The sequence below is a fragment of the Megascapheus bottae genome, chromosome 28 (genome assembly GCF_031878675.1).
Source record: "Megascapheus bottae isolate mThoBot1 chromosome 28, mThoBot2.hap1, whole genome shotgun sequence".
NCBI classification, from domain to species: domain Eukaryota; kingdom Metazoa; phylum Chordata; class Mammalia; order Rodentia; family Geomyidae; genus Megascapheus; species Megascapheus bottae.
Genome location: NC_143536.1, coordinates 12,225,700 through 12,248,332, shown reverse-complemented (window position 1 = coordinate 12,248,332; position 22,633 = coordinate 12,225,700). Strand labels below are relative to the sequence as shown.

Genomic DNA, 22,633 nt, shown 5'->3' with positions numbered 1-22,633 from the left:
AGCCACCGTGGAGGAGATCTGACAGAGTCTAGATGCCAAAGATGCCCTTGAAAACTGCAAATCATCACATTAAGCAAAGGAAGCCAGGATCTGAAGGACAAAGGCTGCACGTTCTCTCTCATGAGCAGAATTTAGTCCTAAAAGATATACATAGGTATATACGCATACATGCATGCATAGGTACATACATACGAATGACTATTTGGGGAGTGTGGGGGAGGAGAGAGTGAGACTCACAGCAGGTGACTAGTATTGAAATACACGGTATCTATGTATGAAGATGGCATAAGGAAACTCACTGAAAGCTGTTGAGTAATAGAGAGGTAGAAAGAGCAAATAGAAAAGGCCAATCTGATTAAAATATAATATATGCAGTGTAAAATGCCACAGTGAAACCCCTTTGCACAATTAATTTACAGGAAAGAAAAGGAATGATAGGAATGTGGAACAGGTTCCATCGGGAAGTGGGTAGCAATGGGAGAGGGAAGGCAAATGAAGAGAGGAAAGAAGGGTAAATATAGCTGCAGTACTTTACAGGTATATGAAAAGAGAACAGTAAAGATGGGGGTGGGTGAGAGAGGGGGAGAGGGGATGAATCTGACCAGGGAACAGCATGTGTATGGATGAGAATATAAAAACAAAAACACAAAAAACCACCACAATCACAATCCTAGCATCTCAAAAGGTTGAGAGCATGGCTCAAAGCTAGCCCAGGAAGGAAAGTCAGTGCCACTTATATCCAATTAACCACCCAAAATCTGCAAGTGCAGCTGTGGTTCACGAGCTAGGGCACTAGCCTTGAGTGGGAAAAGCTCAAAGACAATCCCAAGGCTCAAATCCCAGTAATGGCTGGTGCACGCGCACCCGCGCGCACGCACACACACACACACACACACACACACACACACACACACACACACACACGCACACAAATGAACAAACAAAAACCCAGATACAAATGATATTGAAAAAAATACTCCGAAGATGCACCCCCATTCCTAAGAAAGACTTACTTAGCTTCACAACAGAACACGTGATTTTTTTTTTCCCCCTAAGCATGAAAAGAAATGATTGGGCAAGGAATGGAAGACTGCTTGCCTCGCATGTGTCAAGCCCTAGGTTTCTTCCCCAACACCAAAATAAAACAATTACTTAGCAGATAAACATGTTGAGGGCGACACCATGTTAGACATTTCTTTCATATGTTATATTGTCCAACAAGGACAATTAGCACACTAACAACAAAAAAATGATTTTTTGTTTTAACCTTTGGCCAAGTTAACTTGAAAGCAGTATCACTCTTGTGTGGGCTGCCATTGGTTTGAATTTTGTGAGCTTATTTCTGGCCTTCTTGTCAAACCCAGGGCTGCTGGTGGGAAATCACAAGTGGTAGGGAAGCCGCAGGCACTGTAGCAGGCCAGGGAGTACACAAAGAAACTAATAGATCACTTGCAATAAACCAACACTTGTGTTTTGATAGCATGGCTGTCATGCGTAACTACCAAGACAACTTCCCATTCTGCCCAGACAGCTTGGGGTCCACTTACTACATGAGTTATTGACATGGTGGAACATAACGGCATCTGGCCCCAGGAAAGGGTACGTTAGAGCTCGCTGTATTGGGCCACACTAGGGGAGTCTTTAATCCTTGGGTTCTAGGAGAAATGTGTGTTTGGAGAGACTTCAGTGCAGAAATGTGTAACAGATGCTACTGGAAGACAGATACAGTAGTGATACATCTATTGCTTAAGTCAATTTAAGTACTTTCAATTTAAGTACTTTCAAAAAGAACTACTTAATGCTCACTTTCCAGGCTAACTATAAAAATTTCAAAGTCAAGATGAGATGTTTAGGATTAAGAAACTTCAACCTGAGCCAGGCTCAGATGAATGGAGCATGCCTATAACCCCAGCAACTGGGAGGCTTAGGCAGGACTATGAGTTCCAGGCCAGCTGGGCTACATATACACAGAAGACCTTGCTGTATTTAAAAAAAAAAAAAAAGCCCCATCTGCTTCAGCAAACATGAAAACACCTCAAGCCCACACTGGGAACCAGGGCCTGGTGTTCCTTTCCTCCGGTTTCTATGAAGAAAGAAAGCACAAAATCTGCTCAGAGCTCAGGGTTCTGCAGACAACAACACAAATCACTGTGATTCACTCCTGACTCTGGGCCTTGGATGTGCAGGTGCTACTAAAGCCCTGAGCAGAGTCAAGCCTCTAGGTTTCCTTGAAAAGCCACGACTGGGCCACCCTGGCCCCCAGTCTCTACTACTCCATCAATCAGACACAAGTCACTGGATCCCTCTGCATCCTTGCTTCCTGAAAGAAGGAAGCACCTAAACTGAAAACAAAGCCTGGGCCTTCACAGCAGGCCTCTCACAGGGACTGAGTCAGAGTCTCACCACCTCCACCACCGGTGCTCCTCATATGATGGGCTGTCCATCACGTGAGTCCAGTGTGGCTGGACTACAGCTTCCCTAAGGGCTGAGGCTGGGTTTTCTACATGTTTGTTTGCCCTGTAAAACCCTGAACCAAGCAGATGCTCAGTAGTTCCTTAAATGAATGAAGAGGGCCTAGGAGAGGAGCTCAGTGATAATGCTTGCTCACACTCATGAAGTCCTGGGTTTGAACATATGAATGAACACAGGGTTGTAGCATCTGGAAAAAGATATTATCCTATAAGTTATTCAAACTTATTCTCGAATTTGTTTATAAGCATTATCTTTATTTCTGTCATTGAAGAGATACATACACATCTATATATAGGTAGTATATGTGATGTGTTTTTGTTTTGTTTTTTTTTTCCCATTTTGTGGACAAGCACTAGATACAGAAAGAGCTCAAAAAGGCAGCACTTAAAATGCAAAGAGAATTGATCACCAGAAATTAGGAAGTTAAGTAATCAGAAACAGTTCCTCTCTTCTTTTTTACTATTCTTTGGTGTTTAATGCTGAGAGGATGAGCTTCCTCATTAGTCAATAGTGGGGTTTAGCAATACGCCTGGAAAAGTAGATGACAATACTATTCTGCAAATACTTTAAAAATCAACAACTAAAATCCCAACGCCTGGGAATTAAAAGTCCTTTCACTGACAGCAATTGAAGGTCTGGCTGGGGAAGTGCCAGCACAAAGGAGAGGCAGGGAAAAACCTTTTGCTGGGCCGCTGGGCCACCAGCAGCATCTACAGTACAGGCATGTCCTACCTCCTTGTCGCTGTATGAGATGTTTCGGATTTCATTCCACGGGAAGGAGATCTTGGGGGTCAGCCTGTTCTCAGGGTCATAGATGTGAAGTCCCAGAGCATCCACTCCAAGCAGAAGCTCTGTGCCCTTTTTATTCTGCAGAGCCAATAAAGAGCAGCCGCTGTCAGCTCCGACGGGAGATTTGATTCAACTTTCTTAAGAACCTGGCACACACTGTTACATCTGACAAGTTTCAACAGGTCCCAACAGAAATCACAATTGTCTTGTAAACCTAGGGGGCTTCCAGCTTCTAGAACCGGGGCAAGCAGAGGCAAAACTGTCTTGTTTTGGTGATTTAAGCGTCCCTTTCAGGGGGCATCTGAGGGTTCTTCTCAGGGTTCAATGTCTAAAGGAGGGGTAATCTATGTTGTTACCTCATAGTTTAAAACCTATACAGCAAAACACTTCATATATAAAAAGAAAGATTGCTGGGGCCTAGAAGCACTCACTGAGGGTGTACTTGCACAGCATGCACAAAGCCCTGGACTCAATCCCCAGTGAAAGGGGAAGGAGGGAGATTATTGGATTACTAAAATCTAAAATTCTGGGACTAGTCAATCTCACTTTAGGTTACAATGGAAACTCAATGTATTTTTACTATAGAAGAGTCAAAAATTAACTATAGCATCTAGTTAGTGGATATTATAGACATGCACTAAAAATTTATTGTGACTTCTCTCCCTGAATGTTTGAAATGCCTAATAATTGTTAAGAACATAAATTCAAGAGAATTCTATAGAAATGACACCATCATAAGGCTGTTTAAAGCATTAACTATGTAGGAATAGTGGACCTGGTCAGCAAAGAGGACACTCAAGTACAAACGGTCAGCCACAACCTCACAGACAGCTGTACTGGCTAGCAGCCAGCACCAAAGTCCAGCCTTTGTTTGGTAGTAGAAGGAAACTCCCCACGCAAAGACATTACAGCTCCTGACCTCCTGCTGACAACAAGGAAATTGAAGCCAGACTCAGGGGTAGAAAGCAGATCTGCAAACGGAGGTGCTTGGACTCTGACTAGAAGTAGCAATCTAACAGCAGGTGTCAGACGAAGTGCGGGCTCCAAGACAAATCTCTTTACTCGTCCTCACACTTGAAGTCAGGTGCTACCACCTAGTCAAGAGCCTTCCGCTCCTCTGCAAAGCTTTTAACCATTGTGCTAATAGAAGTGACACTTTCTACTCTTCCATCTATAACACATCCTGGAAAATTAGGTATTTCGTGATATCGCTTGTCTTAGTTAAAACTAAATTAAAAAAAAAAAACTACCTTCTTGCTTCCTATCTATGACACTTCTAGAAATTAAACAGAGAATATCCTCTATTAAACTGTTTTGATCACATAGTGCCTCATAGTGTCTTTTTTTTTTTTTTTTTTGGTCAGACCTAAGGCTTGAACTCAGGGGCTGAGTTATGTCCCTGAGCCTTTTTTGTTCATAGCTCCACTTCCAGTTTTGAGGTAGTTAATTGGAGGTAAGAGTTGCAGGGATTTTCCTGCCTAGGCTGGCTTTGAATTTCAATCCTCGGATCTCAGTTGTCTGAGTAGGTAGGAGCTACCAGGGCCTGGCTTATTATATTTTTATCTACCAATTAAAAATTATTATTAGGGGTAGGGCTGAAGAGTTCAGGGACATTGTCTAGGCCCAGAGTTCAAGCCCCACAACTGACCAAAAATTATTATTATTTTGATTATTATTTTTTTTTTTTTTGCTGGTCCTAGGACTTGAACTCAAGGCTTGGGCTCTGTCCCTGAGTCTCTCTGTGCTCAAAGCTAGCACTCTACTACTTGAGCCACAATTCTACTTCTGGCTTTTTCTGTTTATGTGGTACTAAGGAATTGAACCCAGGGCTTCAGGCATGCTAGGGAAGCAATCTACCACTAAGCCACATTCCCAGCCAGTAAATAAAATTTTTGAGAAAATTGTTTAAGCACTTGTCTTAGTTCATTGTGTAGTTTCAGAAAGTCTAATATAAAGCCTTAAAATGGTCTAATATTGTAGAGTAGTGGTGGGTATGTGGGGTAAGACAGGAGTTGAGTAGCTAAATCCAGACATGTGCTAGTTGGACCTAAAAAAATGGGTACAATTAGTAAATACAAATGATGGAAACATTAAAACAACCTTCTACATTATTATGGCACATTTTAGGCTCTTGTTTCCTAAATGAAATAGCAGAATACTTCAGTGAGTCATGCTTTCTATAAAGTAATCCATAAAAACCTATACTTAAGAAACTATGTAGAAAGCATATTAAAAATATGCTTCAATTTACTGAATTTTAATATAAAATGTGTAGGAACCTAAAAAAGGAAAGCAAAGCATAACTGACCATAAAGGTACACCACTGTGGCCAATCACTTTAATAACCACTCGTCTGTGGCTGACTATATTATCATCCACTCATCTCCCAGTGGTAAAATGCTTTTGCATATGGCACATATTCCTTTGGAAGAAGCTGCTTGGCTGTAAACTGCAAAAACATGCTCCATGGCTAGACCTGAGCTTAACACAAACTAAGCTCTCTGCAGAAGAATTGGGTTCCCAAAGGACTATGGACCATTAATAGGCTGAATAGGAAACCAATTAGCCTCACAGTAAGAACAAGAGTTCCACCCAAACAAATCAGTAATCTATAAAGGCAGCTTTACTTTCTGTGAGCCCTGGGGAAAGATGGTATTTCTAGGTATGCCCTGGCTCTCTAAGAGTCTGAAATAATCAAATGTTACACTTCCAGCATTTCAACAGGTCTCTGCTGAGAGCCATACTGGGTCTGAGTCCTCCAAGGCACTACTGACACTTAATTACCTCTGATCTAATTTGAAGTCCAAAAATAGAAAATCAGGCTCTAAGGATCCCACTCCCTTTTCTTCTTTATCACTGAACTGTGAAAGGTTCTACCTTTACCACTCTGGGATGAAGAAGCAACCCACTGGCCATCTGGCCCTAGTTCAGTGTCTGAAGGAACTCAGGGGAATGTCCACACACCCGGATTGCAAAGTAGTTCACACCATACATCTCCAGGTCCTGAGCTATCTTCAAATATTCCATTTCAGCTTCATCCCTGGGAGGAGAAGGGAAGGCAATGTCACTGAGGCTAAGTGATGAGGGTGAGGACAGATATCCACCAAGCTGTGCATTCCAAACCTGGCATTCCTCTGGATTCAAGACACCAACCAGAACAGACACAGGCAAAAGCTCTATACACAAGCACAATCTCCCACCCCAGCCAAAATAAGGAAACAAACTCATTAGGCTATCTCTTGGCTTCAATTTCATACTGTGTCCTTGGTAAATAGTGACATCTGTCTCAAGTGATAGAAGAAAAGAACATGGGGGTGGGGAGAGGTTGGGTGTGTAGATGAGGAATAGAATGCTTGCATGCCCCAGCCCTAGGTTCCACTCTCAGCACTGTGCAAAGAAAAGGATATTATTTTGTAACCTCAGATGGGTTTGATGTTCAAATTTTATTTTATTTAAGCTGTTGCCCTATCTTGGTGTACTTCCTGATCTAGAAGGCTTTGTTAATGAACAACTCTTTTTGAGAGCTACCTGGTAGCTAATTCCTGATTTTATTTCTTGAGGCACTGCTGCAGGTTGGGACAAAAGCCATCTGGTTGTAAAACTCAAGCCAGGTCACCTACTTCAACTTCCTAAGTCAAATTGAAAGTAAGCTCTGGAAGAAGCAATGACTTGCAGAAAACTACCAAATAGGTAACAGTATTAAAATATTTTAACTCGGGCTTCTCTTTGACCTTGTCCTTCTCTCTCTCCGTCTCTCTCTCTTTCTCTCTCTGATCTCAAAATGCTCTCAAATGGATTTTAAAAATTCACCCTGAGAGAATGCCAAGTGTTGGCAAGCAGGCGGAGGAACCAGAAATCACACACAAGGCTGATGCAAATTGGCTGAATTACTTTGGGAAACTGTTTGACATTATTGCAACAGCAAAAGCCATGAGACAATCCAACGATCTAAGTGTCCTTCAGTAGGGGAATAAATACTTTGTGTTATATTAATACAGTGGAATTCTGTACAGCCATTTTGAAAATGAGAAAATTATTACAACATGCCACAAACCCAATCTCATACTATGAGGTTGAGTAAAAGAAGTGAGGCACAAAAATAGATTGGATTTATCTAAAATTTAGAAAGGACAGCACCCAGCTAAGGATGATGCTCAACAAAAAAGCAGTTGCCTAGCATATGTGAAGCTAGCTAGCGTTCAATCCCCAGCACTAGTGGGGACAGGGAGGAAAAAGAGGCGGCAATGCTATCTAGGATACTGGAAATCAGAAGACTTGGTTACCTTAGGGAAGAGAGGAAGCAGGGAGAGGATCATGAACCATTTTCTCCCATCATCGATGATAACTGATCAAGTAATTTACTTATGATTGTCCACTTTTGGACATGTAGAAAGTTTAAAAAAAAAGTGGCTGGGCACTGGTGGCTCACACCTGTAATCATAGCTACTCAGGAAGCTGAGATCACAGTTCAAAGCCAGATCAGGCACATGAAAGTCTGGGAGACTTTCATCTCCAATTAACCACCAGAAAACTGGAAGTGGTGCAGTGGCTCAAGTGGTACAGCGATAACCTTGAGCTGAATTGCTCAGGGACAGCAAAGTCCCATGACCAACCAAAAAAAAAAAGTATGTGATAGGAAGTTGATTAGAAGGAAAAAGCCAGGAACAGTGGCTCACACCTGAAACCCAAGTTACCTGGGAGACAGAGAGTAGCAAGATCACAATTCCAGGGCATCCCTGGCCAAAAAAAACATAAGCGCAACCAATAAGCTAGAAGGTAGTAACACCTGTCTCTGACTCCAATGCAAGAGACTCTAGGTAGTAGGATTGTGGTCTAGGCCAATCTGGGCAAAAGTAAGAGACCATCAGAAATGTAACTAAAACAAAAAGGTGTGGTAGAGAGCCTGCAGGTAGCATAGGATCCTAAGTTCAAGCTCCAGTACCACAAATAAAAACAAAACTTCAAAGGCTAATGAAAGAGAGCCTCAGGAGAATACTATTAATAGCATAAATTTTTATCTTTTATTCTATAATTGTTTAGATAAGAATAAATGTTGATGGCCAAGAATGTGGCTTAGTGGTAGAGTGCTTACCTAGCATACATGAAGCCCTGGGTTCAATTCCTAAGTATCACATAAAATGAAAAATAGTGGAAGTGGCACTGTGGATCAAGTGGTAGAGTGCTAGCCTTGAGCAAAAAAAGCTCAGGGAATGCCTAGGATCTGAGATCAAGCCGTAGGACAAGAAAGAAAGAAAGAAAGAAAGAAAGAAAGAAAGAAAGAAAGAAAGAAAGAAAGAAAGAAAGAAAGAAAGAAAGAAAGGAAGGAAGGAAAAGAAAAGAAAGAAAGAAAGGAAAGAAAGAAAGGAAAGAAAGAAAGAAAGGAAAGAAAGAAAGAAAGAAAGGAAAGAAAGAAAGAAAGAAAAAGAAAGAAAGAAAGAAAGAAAGAAAGAAAGAAAGAAAGAAAGAAAGAAAGAAAGGCAGGGGGTGGGGGTAGGGAAAGGCAAGGCAAGACAAATGTGAAGGATAAATAAAGGTGTGGGAGCAGACACTGGTGACATTGCTGAGGACCTCATGTGCATAGACACAACTTTTAGAGGGTGAGCTGGTAACACTTGGCAAAATACAAAATGCTTACATCCTTGACCGGCAGCTCTCCTCTGAGAAGTTATCCTGAAACAACTCATACATTTGCTAAACTGTATGTAAGACACGGTACTGAAGAACTTTTTTTTTTTTTTTTTTTAAATTGGTCCTGGAGCTTGAAATAGGGGCCTGGGCTCCAAGGCTAGCATTCTACCACTTGAGGCTACAGCTCCACTTTAGGATGTTTAATTGGAAAGAAAAGTCTCATGGGCTTCCTTGCCTGGGCTGGCTTTGAACCATGAGCCTCACATCTCAACCACCTGAGTAGCTAGGATTATAGGCGTGAGCCATTGGTGCCCAGCTGCAGAACATTTTTGTCACAGTGAGAAACAGGCAGATTCTCCAAATGCATTCATCCGAGGGCTACTCACACAATAGAATTCTTCAATGCACACACACACAGGCAGCAGACACACCTACTTTAGAGCAAAGCTTAGAATACACATGAAACTGAAGAGCGACATTACTCCCAGCTCTCCCTTTCCCTTTTATATTCTTCAATATCGCATTTTGTTCAACAAGCATGTCCTACTTTCCTAGTTCTTTAAGGGTGGGGGAAACAAACCCATAAAGAAATATAAACCAAGGATGAAGTGGCCTCACCTGGCTCGGCCCCGGTGCTCTGCGTACCAAGCTGTAATTCTCTCCTCCCACATTTCCGGAGTCATCTGATACAGATTTATTACCTACCACAAAAGAGAGCAAAATTAGAAAAAAAAAAAAAAAAACCTACACACAAAGTAAGTCTGGATATTGTATGCCATTTTTTGTAATTATGGATCATTTTTACAAAACAGTGACACTATTTTTTAAAAAGCTGCATGTAGGGAGTCATATGCAGAGCACCACTCAGTTGGTGGTGCATTGGAAACCACAGGATTTCTCAGGTCTAACTGCATCCCTGGCTGGCAGCAGCTGCCCTTTCCCGCCTGGCTGTATATCCCAGGATCACTGCTGGCAGCAGAGCAATGCTAACCCTAAGCCTTCACTTGAACAAAGGTTCCAAAGGATGAGTAGAGGCTGAGAGGTGAAGAGGGCCTTTATTACCCAATGATAGATGAGTAGGGTTATAAAATACAAAACAGCCAAAGGGACGGCTCTCTTTGTAACAATTAAAAACAAAACAAAACAAAACATCAGGGCTGGGAATGAGGTAGAGGTAGAGTGTTTGCCTAGCATGCATGAAGTCCTGGGTTTGATTCCTCAGAACCACATATGGGCCGGGTGGGGGACAGAAATGGCACTGTGGCTCAAGTGAAAAGAGTACTAGCCTTCAACAAAAGAAGCTTGGAGACAGTGCCCAGGCCCTGAGTTCAAGCCTCAGGACTAGCAAAATAAATAAAAATAAAAAAGATAAACCCATTAGGCCCACCCCTCCCTTCCAGTCTGTCTCCTTTATCTAACCCTTGCCTGCCCCAGTTCAGTTCCCCACTGAACACATCACTCCTACAGCTCCTGAGGATTCACTGTCACTCAACCACCTTTGAAGAACTCATCACACTAAAGAAATACATTGAACTAACTCCAAGAGCCTCCGCTTTTTTTTGGGGGGGGGGGGGTTGTTGTTGTTGTTTTTTGGTTGGTCATGGGGCTTGGACTCTGGGCCTGAGTGCTATCCCTGAGCTCTTCAGCTCAAGGCTACCGCCCTACCCCTTGAGCCGCAGCACCACTTCTGGGTTTGTTTGGTTTTTTTTTTCTAATGATTAATTGGATATAGGAGTTTTCATGGTCTTTAGTGCTGGGGCTGACTTTGAACTGAGATCCTCAGATCTCAGCCTCCTGAGTAGCTAGGATTACAAGGCGTGAGCCACTGCACCTGGCAACCTCTGCTTTTTAATACACTTCAAGAAAGTTGGGCATTGAAGCTCCATACCATAATCTCAGCAATGGAGAAGATGAGGTAGTAGAATTTCAAGTTCAAGGCCAGCTTGGTCAACACAGTGAGTTTGAGGCCAGCCTGGTCTACAAGTGACTCTTGTCCCCAAAATAAATAAATAAATAATAAGTAAAAATATATGCTTAACTGAGATTCTATCATCTTTAACTTAAGATTCATTGAAAACTATGAAAATGTGTTTGCCATGTACTTTCAACATTCCTTAAAGCTGTTTTGTAGATTTCCTTTAGGCCAGATCTCTTCTATGTTTTTTGTTTTTTGTTTTTTTCTCCAACGCAGATATTTGCTTTCTTACCCTTTTTGGAAGCAATTCCTCTTGAGCCAAAAATCCCCGCTTGTGCACAGAGGGGTCGTAGTCACCATACTGGAAGGAGAAGAGAGCAGGTGATTGGGATTCTAAAGACTGCTGTCATTTCTGAACAGGGCTCAAGTCGCTCATCCCCCTCCTCCCAGCTCTAGGGAGCAATTCAATTCCGATGACAAGTCAAGATTTCAACCTTGCCAGTTTGTTATCCTTGAATGAAAATACAAAGCTGATTATATCTAGGAGCAGAGTTGCAAAAATCCCATAAGGGATGAATAGGTGATGTGCTAATAAGAATGTGACATTTGTATGGAAATGTAGTCTTGCTTTCTAACCCTTGAAGAAAGAAATCACTTCGGAAACATTAGCTTTTGGATGGAAACAACAAAACACTGCCTTGAAAGTTGTGATTAACAAAGTGTGATAAGAGTCTTACCTACAAACGCTCCTAAATGGTTGGTAATTGGAACCAATTGCTAGGTGGGAACCAGGAATAACACAAGCAATATTTTTTAATACCTTTCACAGAAGGGTCTGAAAATTGCTTCAGAAAACTCATGTCGTCCCTGTCATTCCTTCTATGTAATGAGTTGAGCAAAAGGTTAACTGATTTTGTATATGCTGCAGAGCAAGTCACTAGGGGTTTGGAAATGGGAACTGCATTTTAATTTATTTTTTCCAGGAACAATGACTTAGAAATTTTCTGAGTTTTAAAAAAAAATTTCCTGGGGCCGGGAGTTTGGCTTAGTGTTAGAGTGCTTGCCTAGCATGCATGAAGACCTGGGTTTGATTCCTAGGTACCACATACACAGAAAAAGCTGGAAATGGTGCTGTGGCTGAAGTGATAGAGAGCTAGCCTTGAGAAAGCTCAAGGACAGTGCCTAGGTCCTGAGTTCAAGCCCTAGGACTGGCAAGAATAAATAATAAATCTTTCTTTCCTAGACAATTCAAGTCTGAGCAGGGAATCATTAAAAATAAGAGAGTCGGATGCTTATGGCTTACGTCCATAATCTTAGCTACTCAGGAGGCTGAGATTTGAAGATTGTGATTCAAAGCCACAGAGGCAAGAAAGCCCAGGGAACCAACAATAAGCTACATATAACCAACAATAAGCTAGAAATGGAGCTGTGGCTCAAGTAGTAGAGTGCTAGCCCTGAGCAAAAACACTCAGAGATATCATCCAGCCCCTGAGTTAAAACTGGAGGACCAGTGTGTGTGCGCACACACACACACACACACAACAAGGAAAAAAATGGGGCTAAGGGCACACCTCACTTTCCTAGCATGAGCAGGCCCTGGATCCAATATCCGAAATGCAAAAAAGAAAACCATGTTTAAAAAGAGGCTAATGGTGAAGCACATAAATTAAAGCCTATCTTCTTATTAATCAGCATTCGGTACTTTCCTTTTTTACCAAAAATAACAAAGCTCTGTATCTCAAAACACTCTTTTATAAATACTTCTTTCTAGTCATCAACACTGCAAAACACAAGGTCAGGCATGTTGTTGCTGGTGCTATAGGTCAGGCTGTCCCATTGCCAAACGGGCGATGGTGTACTTCTGGTGTACCACTATCCAAATGAACTCATCGGCCACACCACAGACATGATCAACAGAGGAAAAAAATCAGGCCTCCTTCCCATACTGCTCTGACAGTAAAAGCCCTTCATGAATTACTATTTCTTCAGATGCACTTGGACAAATGTGAGGCCCTATATTTAATCCTCAATAATACACTACCACACTGCCACCTCAAGAAAATAAAAAAATCTAGTAACACCTGTTACCTCATCACTCGAGAAGCTAAGGCAAGAGTATCAGAAGTCTGAGGCCAGCCTAAGTCACACAGAGAGATTCTGTCTCAAACAACATGCCATCGGTTGGTAGGGCACTTGCTGGGTTCAATCCCTAGCAGAGGAGGTAAAAGATTACATCTTTGGATCAAGTACAGTTTGCACACCTGTAATCTTAGCAGGTAGGAGGGCTGTGAGTTCAAGGCCATCTTGGGCTTGAGACTGTCTCAAAAAAAAAAAAAAGAAAGAAAAGAAACAACAACAGAGAACTGAATGTGTGGCTCCCATTACTGCAAAAACAAAATACCTGGAAAGGACCTGCTTTCTCCTTACTTCTGGCAGGCTCAGAGACATAATAAGCACGGATGGTAGGGAGGCTTGCCAAGCATTCTGGAAGGTGTTGCAGAGCTCAGGAAGGAGGCTTTGGAGGTAGGCTATTCAAGATTTCACTCAGTTCCTCCACTGACTTGCTATGTGTCCTTGAAAAGTTTATCCTCAGTTTTCTCTTCTGTAAAATGGGGCTTATACTTGTAATTGCCTCATAGGACTCCTACAAAGTGGAAATGAAATAATGCCTGAAAAGTTCAAAAGAGCTACTATCTTTGACAGTTTTATCTGTGATACAACTAGATGGCAGAAGAGCTGTCTCAGGCCTCTCCAAGACTATTTGGTTATTTGTTAAGTGAAGACACTGGGCCTTGGAGGATTCTGAAGGTAGAGTTCTAGAGATCACCTCTGGGGTCTTAAACAAAGCATTCCCTTGGTAAACCTCAGCCTCCTCACTACAAAGGAAGGGCAAAACAGAGCCTGCCTTCTAGCAGGTGATGAGGAGAAACACAAGCACAGTAAGCACTTCACAGTGCTTGCTTCCTACCTAGAGGTGGATGTGACTTTTTTGGGTGGGGGAGTGGGAGATCAGTCACAGGGCTTGAACTCAGGACCTCAGCCCTGTCCCTGAGCTTTTCCACTCAAGGTTAGCACTCTACCACTTGGAGCCACAGCTCTACTTCCAATTTTCTGGTGGTTAACTGGTGATAAGAGTCCTGCCCTGGCTGTCTTTGAACTGGGATCCTCAGATCTCAGCCTCCTGAGTAGCTAGAATTACAGGTATGAGGAGCGGGCCCCCAGCCAGGTGTGATCATTACTGGCATCTCTGCTAGACAGGACCCCAGTTTTATTTTTTGTTTTTTGCCAGTCCTGGGCTTGAGCTCAGGGCCTGAGCACTGTCTTGGACTTTCTCAAGGCTAGAGCTCTACCACTTGAGCCTCAGCACCATTTCCGGCTTTTTTTTTTTCTATGTATGTGGTACCGAGGAATCAAACCCAGGTCTTTGTGCATGCTAGGCAAGCACTCTACCGCTAGGCCAAACTCCTGGCCCAGGACCCCAGTTTTTGAAGGAGGAGGATGTTAAAGACAGCTGTTAGTAGCATGTGCAAATCTTTCAATAGCACGGATGGAAGAAACTTTAATGCAGAAGTAAGCAGATATGCAAAGTTCAAGCTGTAAATCAGGTTCTAAACACTTGAAAGATTAATGATTCCCATTATTAAATTATATGGTGCTCCCAGCTACTTCACTGATCAAATATATTACATCTGAGCCATGCAGGGGTGGCAAAGACTGCTGAAAGAACTTCACCACTGGACTAACTGCATTCGTCACATTAAAGCCACCTTGATGTATGTGTCTGCTCTTAAATGTCTCTTTAAAAACCAAAGGACGGAAAACCCTAATCCTGCAGTCCTGGCAGTAGTGAATATGAAAGTAAGTCACAGTGCTCACTCTTGCTCTTAGTGGTTGCAGAGAGGCTGCTTCTCATGCCTTTATGTAACAGATGCATTCTGATAACAAACAGGCTGGATTTGCTGGGAAGGTAAGGAAGCATGGGTTTCAGGTCTCTGCAGCTGCCTGGGCCGAATCTTATATTCATCATTTGGTATTTTTGCGCTGAAGCGAAACCCCTATATTACCTCAGCATCAGAACTCACAAAAGCTGGATCTACTCCTGATATGAAACACTTGAAATTCAAGAAGGTTCAGGGTACAGCTCAGTGGTAGAGTACATGCTTAGCACGTGTGAGGATCTGGGTTCAATCTCTAACATCAAAAAAAACAAATACTGTCATCACATGAGGATATGGCAATTAAGATCAAATTATGTCATAAGGTAAAGGGTCTTTCCAACTCGCCTCTAGCTGCTTTGGTCTGAGGGAGGGGACAGTGGTATAGCAACCATTTACCTGGATTTGATCCCCAATATTACAAAAGCAAAAATCAAACAGACGAAAAAGCCCTTAACATTTGAACAATTCTGGGAGACAATTCTCTTTTTATTTTTCTTTTCTTCTTTGACTTAAAAAAAAAAATACCCAGGGCGAGGTGGCTCATGCCTGTAATCCTAGCTACTCAGAAGGCTGAGATCTGAGGATCAAGGGTCAAAGCCAGCCCAGGCACAAAAGGACCTGAGACTCTTATCTTCAATTAACCACTAGAAAACGGGAAGTGGGGCTTGGTTCAAGGATAGGGCGGTAGCCTTAGAGCTCAAGAGCTCCGAAACAACTCCCAGGCTGAGTTCAAGCCCCATGATCTACAAAAAATAGGTTGGCCTGACACTCCTGGGATCAATTCTTTTGTCTCAGCCTTCCAAGTAGCTAGGACTACAAGTACACCTATATACCTAGAATCAAGTCTTTACATGGAGGCTTTTTTCTGCAATTTCCTTTGTTCAGATGAATGGAAAATTAAATGTTTTAAACAGGATTTCTATATAAGCTTCTAGTTCATATATACATAGGAAAAAAATCTACCACATACAATTGCTAAATTTCAGACGGATTAAACTTACATCTATAAATGAAAACCTACAAAAATGTCAGAAAAAATACAGAGCATGTATGTGTACAGTCAGTGATGGTTGGTGAAGCCTAAGTCACTCTAAACATAAAGACTGACAAGTCTGATATGTAAAAAAAGACACAAAGTGGATATCCAGAATATATGAACCACAAATCAATAAGCCAAAAGTACAGACATTGTAAACCTAGGTGTGCTATAAATCAATGAGAAAAAGATAAGCCATTCAAGAGAAAAGCAGGACTAGTCATAAGCAGTTGTAGCACAAAAAAAGAATACAAACAGCCAGTGAACCTATGAGAAGATGTTTACGGTAAGTGAGGAGATGCAAGTTATTTAAATTCTACTTTTCCATCAGATTAGTGATGATTTAAAAGGCTGAGAGAATCCACTGTCGGAGATGTGCACAATTTGATAGTCTCATACGTTGTTGTTGGAAGTTAATTAGGACAACACTTTGCAAAAGGTGATTTGGCCATATGTATTTAAATTTAAGTGCTTTACATTTTATCATTTGAAGTATCCAATCCACTGGGTTTTAGTATATTCAGTATGTGGTGCATCCAACACTCCTCTCTACTCCTAGAACACTTCCATCGCCTTCAAAAGAAAACCCACACCTGCCAGCAGTCACTGAATTTCCTCCTCCTGCCCTCCGGCAACCACTAAATCTACTTTCTGTCTCTGTGGATTTGCCTCGTTGGACATTCCTTTCAACAAAACCTTACAGAATGTGGCCTTTTGTTTCAGACTTCTTTTACTAAATATTACTTCAGTTTTACTTTTGTTGTTGTTGTTATGGTTTTAAGACAGAATCTCAACTTGTAGTATAGGCCCACTTGGATTTGGACACATGGCCTAGGCTCAGCTTCCTGCCTTTGTTTTCTGATTGCTAGGATTACAGGCAGGCGCCACCACACTTGGCTAAACATGACATAAATTTTAAATGAGACACAACATAGTGGCCCATGCTTATAATCCCAGCTACTCAAGAGACAGGGAGAAGCTGGCCCTGGAAAAAGGACAGGACCCCTCTAAAAAACAGTCTGAAGTTAAAGAACTAAGAACATGGCTCAAGTGGTAGAGCATTTGTCTACTAAGCACAAGTCCCCAAGTTCAATGCCCAGTACTATCAAAAACTTTTTTTAAAATATTCTTTAAAACTCAGTATATCTGGGGGCCGGGAGTTTGGCCTAGTGGTAGAGTGCTTGCGTAGCATGCATGAAGACCTGAGTTCGATTCCTCGGTACAACATACATAGGAAAAAAAAAAAAAAGCTGGAAGTGGTGCTGAGGCTCAAGTGGTAGAGGTCTAGCCTTGAGAAAGTCCAAGGACAGTGCTGAGGCCCTGAGCTCAAGCCCATGACTGGCAAAAAAAAAAACAAAAACAAGAAACTCAGTATGTCGGGCTGGGAATTTGGCCTAGTGTTAAGAGTGCTTGCCTAGCATGCATGAAGACCCAGGTTCCCAGGTTAGATTACTTAGTACCACATACATAGAAAAAAGCTGGAAGTGGTGCTGAGGCTCAAGTGGTAGAGTTCTAGGCTTGGGAAAGCCCAAGGACAGTGCTCAGGCCCTGAGTTCTGTCCCCATGACTGGCAAAAAAAAAAAAAAAGCAAAAGCTCAGTATGTCATTTTATGGTGTCTACCACAGTGAAATATTAATATATGCCTTTAGCAACAATTGTTTTTGTTTATAAACGGCAGAGAAAAAAAAAAAAAAAAACAAAGAAAAAGCCAGGCATGGTCCTTTAAGCCTATAATCCTAGCTACAGAGACGGGGCAATCATGGCTCAAGGCCAACCTGGGCAAAAAGTTTGCAGACTCCCTCTCAGCCAGTGGCTGAGTACAGTGGACACCAGTAATCCCAGGCTATGGAGGCAGCACAAGGGCTGAGGAAAGTGGTATGTGCCTCTTGTGCCAGCCACAAAAGGAAGCACAAATAGGAGGATCACAGTCAGGACTGGTTAGGCATAGAGCAAGATCTGCCTCAAATAAAATTAATACAAATAAGGGCTAGAGGTATGACCCGACTGGTGGAGCACATTGCTTAGCAAGTACCAAGTCTTGAGTGCTGCCAAAATTTAACTTAGTTTCTGCTGATACAGATGTCTACATAATCCATGGTGTCTCTGTGAAACGCTGCTCAGCAGCTGAAAAAGAAAAAGCTGGCCAATCTACTCTGACAGTTTTAAGTAAAAAAGAAGGAATGTGGAAGCCAGGTGTCGTGGCTCACGCCTGTAATCCTAACAACTCCAGAGGCTGAGCTCTGAGGATCACGGTTCAAAGCCAGCCTGGGCACTGAAGTCTGTGAGACTTTTATCTCCAATTAACCACCAGAAAACTGGAAGTGGTGCTGTGGCTCAAGGGGTAGGATGATAGCCTTGAGCTGAAGAGTTCAGGGACAGCGCCCAGGCCCAGAGTTCAAGCCCCACAACTGACAAAATTAAAAAAAAAAAAAAAAAGGAATGTACAAGAGCTGTATTGTAGAATTCTACTTATCTGAAATGTCCACAATAGGCAAGTCCCTGGAGACCGAAAGCACATTAGTGGTTGCCTGAGGATGAGGGTAGATAGGAGTGACTGCTGGTGGGGGCAGGAAGAATCATAAGCTGCCAATGCTAAGTGTACTAAAGGAGAAGAAACACGTGCATCGTCTCCCACCACTCCTTTCTCATCACTAGGAGTCTGCAGGCAGCACTAAAAAATTCATCCATTATATACCATCCTACATCAAAGTCACTCTTTTTTTGTCAGTCATAGGCTTGAACTCATGGGCTAAGTGCTGTCTCTGAGCTTTCACTCAAGGCTACAGCTCTACCACTTTGAGCTATAGTGCCACTTTCAGTTTTCTAGTGTTAAATCAGACATTCAGGGAATTTCCTGCCTGAGCTGGCTTTGAACCACTGTTCTCAGAGCTCAGCCTACTGAGTAGCTAAGATTACAGGTGTGAGCTACCAGTGCCTGGCTTCAAAGTTACTTTAACTAAGAACACTTTTCAACTACCAGATTGTCAATATAAAATTCAACAGGTGGTGTAAATATCCTAAGATGGTTTCATGTGTCAATGTGCCTAGACTAAAAATAAAAAATGCCCATGCTTTTGATTCAGGCACAATTCAAACTCCAACAAAGAAATATGGTTCTTGTTAACTGAACCATGTGATTAATATTTGTATTTATACTTTTGACAGTAATTGTTTCTTTATGCTTTAGAACTGTGTCTATATCATTCAAACAGCTGAAATACTGTATGAGTATTTGTGCATAATTGGATTGCATGTGTTAATGAGCTCAATTTCAATTCCCCTCCCTATTTCTAAAGTTCCATTCTGTCTCTGAAAGGTTGTGGAAGAAAACTAACACATACAATGGAAGGAACCATTATGACTTGTAAAACTGGAAGCTAGTAGAAAGCAATGTGTGATCCCCAAAGACCTCATTCTCATGAGGCAGTGACGGAGAAAGAGCAGAATGCTGACCCTGGCTCCAGACACTGTGGTACCTGGCCAGGCACCACTCTCCTGGCCCACTCTACTGCAGATCTCCATTGAGAAGTGGGCAGCTCAGTGGTAGAATGCTTGCTTAGCATGTGTGAGGTCCTAAATTATATCCCCACTACTACAACAAAAGAGAGAAAGAGTTATAGCTGGGTACTTATGGTTCATACCTGTAATCCTAGTTACTTAAGGAGTCTGAGATTGGACTCAGTTAGAAGCCAGCTTAGAAAAGAAAATCTATGCGAAGCTTAACTTCAATTAACTACCCAAAAGTCAAAAGTGGAGTAATGACTCGAATGGTAGAGTTCCATCCTTGAACTAAAAAAGCACAGGGACAGCACCCAGGCCCTGAGTTCAAGCCCCAGGATCAGCAAATTAAAAATAGAAGTAGCATCAAAGATAAAAATATTATGCTTGGGGCCGGGAGTTTGGCCTAATGGTAGAGTGCTTGCCTAGCATACACAAAGACACGGGTTCAATTCATCAGTATCATATACATAGAAAAAGCCAGAAGTGGTGCTGTGGCTCAAGTGGCAGAGTGCTAGCTTTGAGGAAAAAGCCCAAGGACAGTGCTCGGGCCCTGAGTTCAAGCCCCAGGATTGGCACCAAAAAAAAAAAAAAAAATATATATATATATATATATATATATATATATATATATATATATAGTGATTGTCAGGTAGCTGAGGCAAAAAGACATTGAGTTTGAGGCCAGCCTGAGCTACACAGTGATACCCTATTTAAAAAAAAATGACATTGGACAAATCACTAATGCTTTCTGATTCTTAAATTCTGCATTTACAAAACAGACAAATACTCTTGAAGGCTTGGCTCCTAAAACACACTACATGATCTATTATAGGTAACATGTGAAATATCTTATTATAACACTATTAAAACAGTATAGACAGGGGAGGGCATGCTGGCACACACCTATAATCACAGCTACTCAGAAGACAGAGATAGAAGTATTCCAGCTCAAAGACAGCCTGGGCAAAAAAGCAAGTGAGATCTTACCTCAAAAACAAGCCAGGAAAGGGGGCATATGCCTATAATCCCACTAGCCAGAGGTAGACAGAGGTAAGAAGATCTTAGTCCAAGACTGGCTGCAAGCAAAAACTCAATTACTTCCTTGAAAAATAAAGAAGAAAGGTGTAGGGGTTCAAGTGGTAAAGTGCCAGCCAAGGGAATGAGCAAACAAGTGGAGTGAACACAAGGCCTTGAGTTTAAACCCTAGTACTGTCAAAAAGAAAAAAGCAAAAACCCAATCCAAACCACCCCCACCCCGAAAAAAAACAGTACAGATTTGTATGATCTTATTAATATTATAATCAGAAATTCCTAATACAGCCAGGCTTGGTGGCTCATGCCTGTGATCCTCGCTACTCAGGAGGCTGAGATCTGAGGATCAAGGTTCAAAGCCAGCCTAGGCACAAAAGAACCTGAGACTCTTATCTCCAATTAACCTCTCTAGAAAACAGGAAGTGGGGCTTGGCTCAAGGGTAGGGTGGTAGCCTTGAGCTGAAGAGCTCAGGAACAGAGCCCAGGCCAAGTTCAAGCCCCATGACCTACAAAAAAGGAAAGAAAGAAAGAAAGAAAGAAAGAAAGAAAGAAAGAAAGAAAGAAAGAAAGAAAGAAAGAAAGAAAGAAAGAAAGGAACCTAATATTAACTAGAAGACATGGAAACTGCAAGCACATTATAGTAAACTTCAATTTTCCAGAATGAAGACTTTTTTTTTTTTTAGTGGTATTGGTGTTTGAACCAAATGCAGACTTCTTAAACCAGAGATTACCTTTATTTGTAAGATCCTTACATTTTAAACTGGAAAAAAAATGCTTAGCACTCCTCCTTCATATGAACCACATATGCTGTCTGTGAATCACTTTTAACTTCAAATTAGCAGGATCCAAATCAGTAGGGCTTTCCTAAAGTGACATCTGTTTAAGCAAACATCTGCTGGTTCCCCGAAAAGTTATTTTTTTTCCTTCCCAACAGGTGGCCTTTGAATTTGTGGACCAAATTCATACACAGAAAATATAGCCTTTCGAACTGAGGTAAAGTCCTTAAAAGCTTGGGACTTTGCTCTGCTGGGGAAAGAAATATGAAGGGGAAAAAAAAAACCAAAACTGGACTCTGGGCCAGTTAGTGCCCAGGTTTAATGACTGTGACAATGACTGCTTCATCACTGTCAAGACGCTACTGATTGAAAGAACACATTTTTCCTGTTACTAATATTCTTGATCAAAGCATAAAAGGAAGCATATGTTTTAGTTGAATCAAGGCCCATTTTCTGTTTTCTCAATTACTCATTTTCCAAGGAAGATGAAGAGGGGAGGTATAAAATGCCATCCCCAACTCATGGATTCGGTCCTTAAGGTAACCCAAGACTGCCCCAGTGACCTTGAGGAATCACTGAGGTTAGATACTTGCTCTAGTGCCCATATCTATGATAGTGAAACCCTGCACCTCAAGATCTGGTGGCTATTCAGCAGACATTAAATGAGTCACCCAATGATTCAACTGACTCTAGCATTTCTACTGGTCTGTCCAGTTGTGACAATGTGCAGCCTTTTCTCCAACCCAATGACATGCCAGCTACGTCCTGGCTTTGATCTAAAATTGTATTAAGCTATCTAAAAAAAAAAAGTAAAAAAGTGAGCTAAGAAGAATATCTTATGAATGTTTCTAATACTGTAGGGATGACTTTATAAAAATCTATAATGAAAATGAAAAAGAACTGAAAGAATTATGCTTTACAATGGCAAGTCATCAAAGTGTCTTGATTCTGGAGCTATCCATCTTCTTATGCTTTAAGGAAAAGCAGGAAGCCAGGGGACCAAAGAAAGTGGCATGGCTAGTGCTGGTGGCTCCACCGGTAATTCTAGCTACTCAGGAAGCTGAGATCTGAAGAGATCTGAAGATTGAGGTTCAAAGCAAGCCCAGGCAGGAAGATCTCTAGTTAACCAACAGAAATCTGAAAGTGGTGCTGTGGCCCAAAGTGCTGCAGTGCTAGCCTTAAGCAAAAGAGCAAAGGACAACACCCAGGCCCTGAGTTCAAGCCCCATGACTGACCAAAAAAGAAAAGTGGTATGTGATTAGAGTGGAAAATCCAAGGAATATAAAGCACTCTGGGCTGACCTGCTAATGTTTTTATGTTGTTCTTTTTGTTTTGGTTTTTGTCTTTTTTTGTGTGGGTCATAGGGCTTGAACTCTGCCTGGGCACTGTCCCTGCTCTCTTCGGCTCAAGACTATGCCCCTGCCCTTGAGCCAAGCCTTCCCATTTTTTAGAGGTTAATTGGAGATAAGAGTCACAGGTCCTGTTGTGCAGGTCCTTTTATGCCCAGGCTGGCTTTGAACCTTGATCCTCAGATCTCAGCCTCCA

General features: G+C 41.9%; 1 protein-coding gene across 5 annotated transcripts in view; it reads right to left on the bottom strand.

Annotated features, from left to right (window-relative positions):
- Nf2 (NF2, moesin-ezrin-radixin like (MERLIN) tumor suppressor) overlaps window positions 1–22,633 on the bottom strand; it is a 90,218-nt gene that overhangs the window by 28,268 nt on the left and 39,317 nt on the right. For all 5 annotated transcript variants that reach the window (XM_090320433.1, XM_090320432.1, XM_090320430.1 and 2 more), the window contains 4 exons: window positions 11,097–11,165; window positions 9,508–9,590; window positions 6,226–6,301; window positions 3,205–3,339 (listed from right to left, as the gene is read on the bottom strand). In XM_090320433.1, the coding sequence (XP_090176559.1) occupies window positions 3,205–3,339; window positions 6,226–6,301; window positions 9,508–9,590; window positions 11,097–11,165 (363 nt within the window). The remainder of the gene's footprint in view (window positions 1–3,204; window positions 3,340–6,225; window positions 6,302–9,507; window positions 9,591–11,096; window positions 11,166–22,633) is intronic.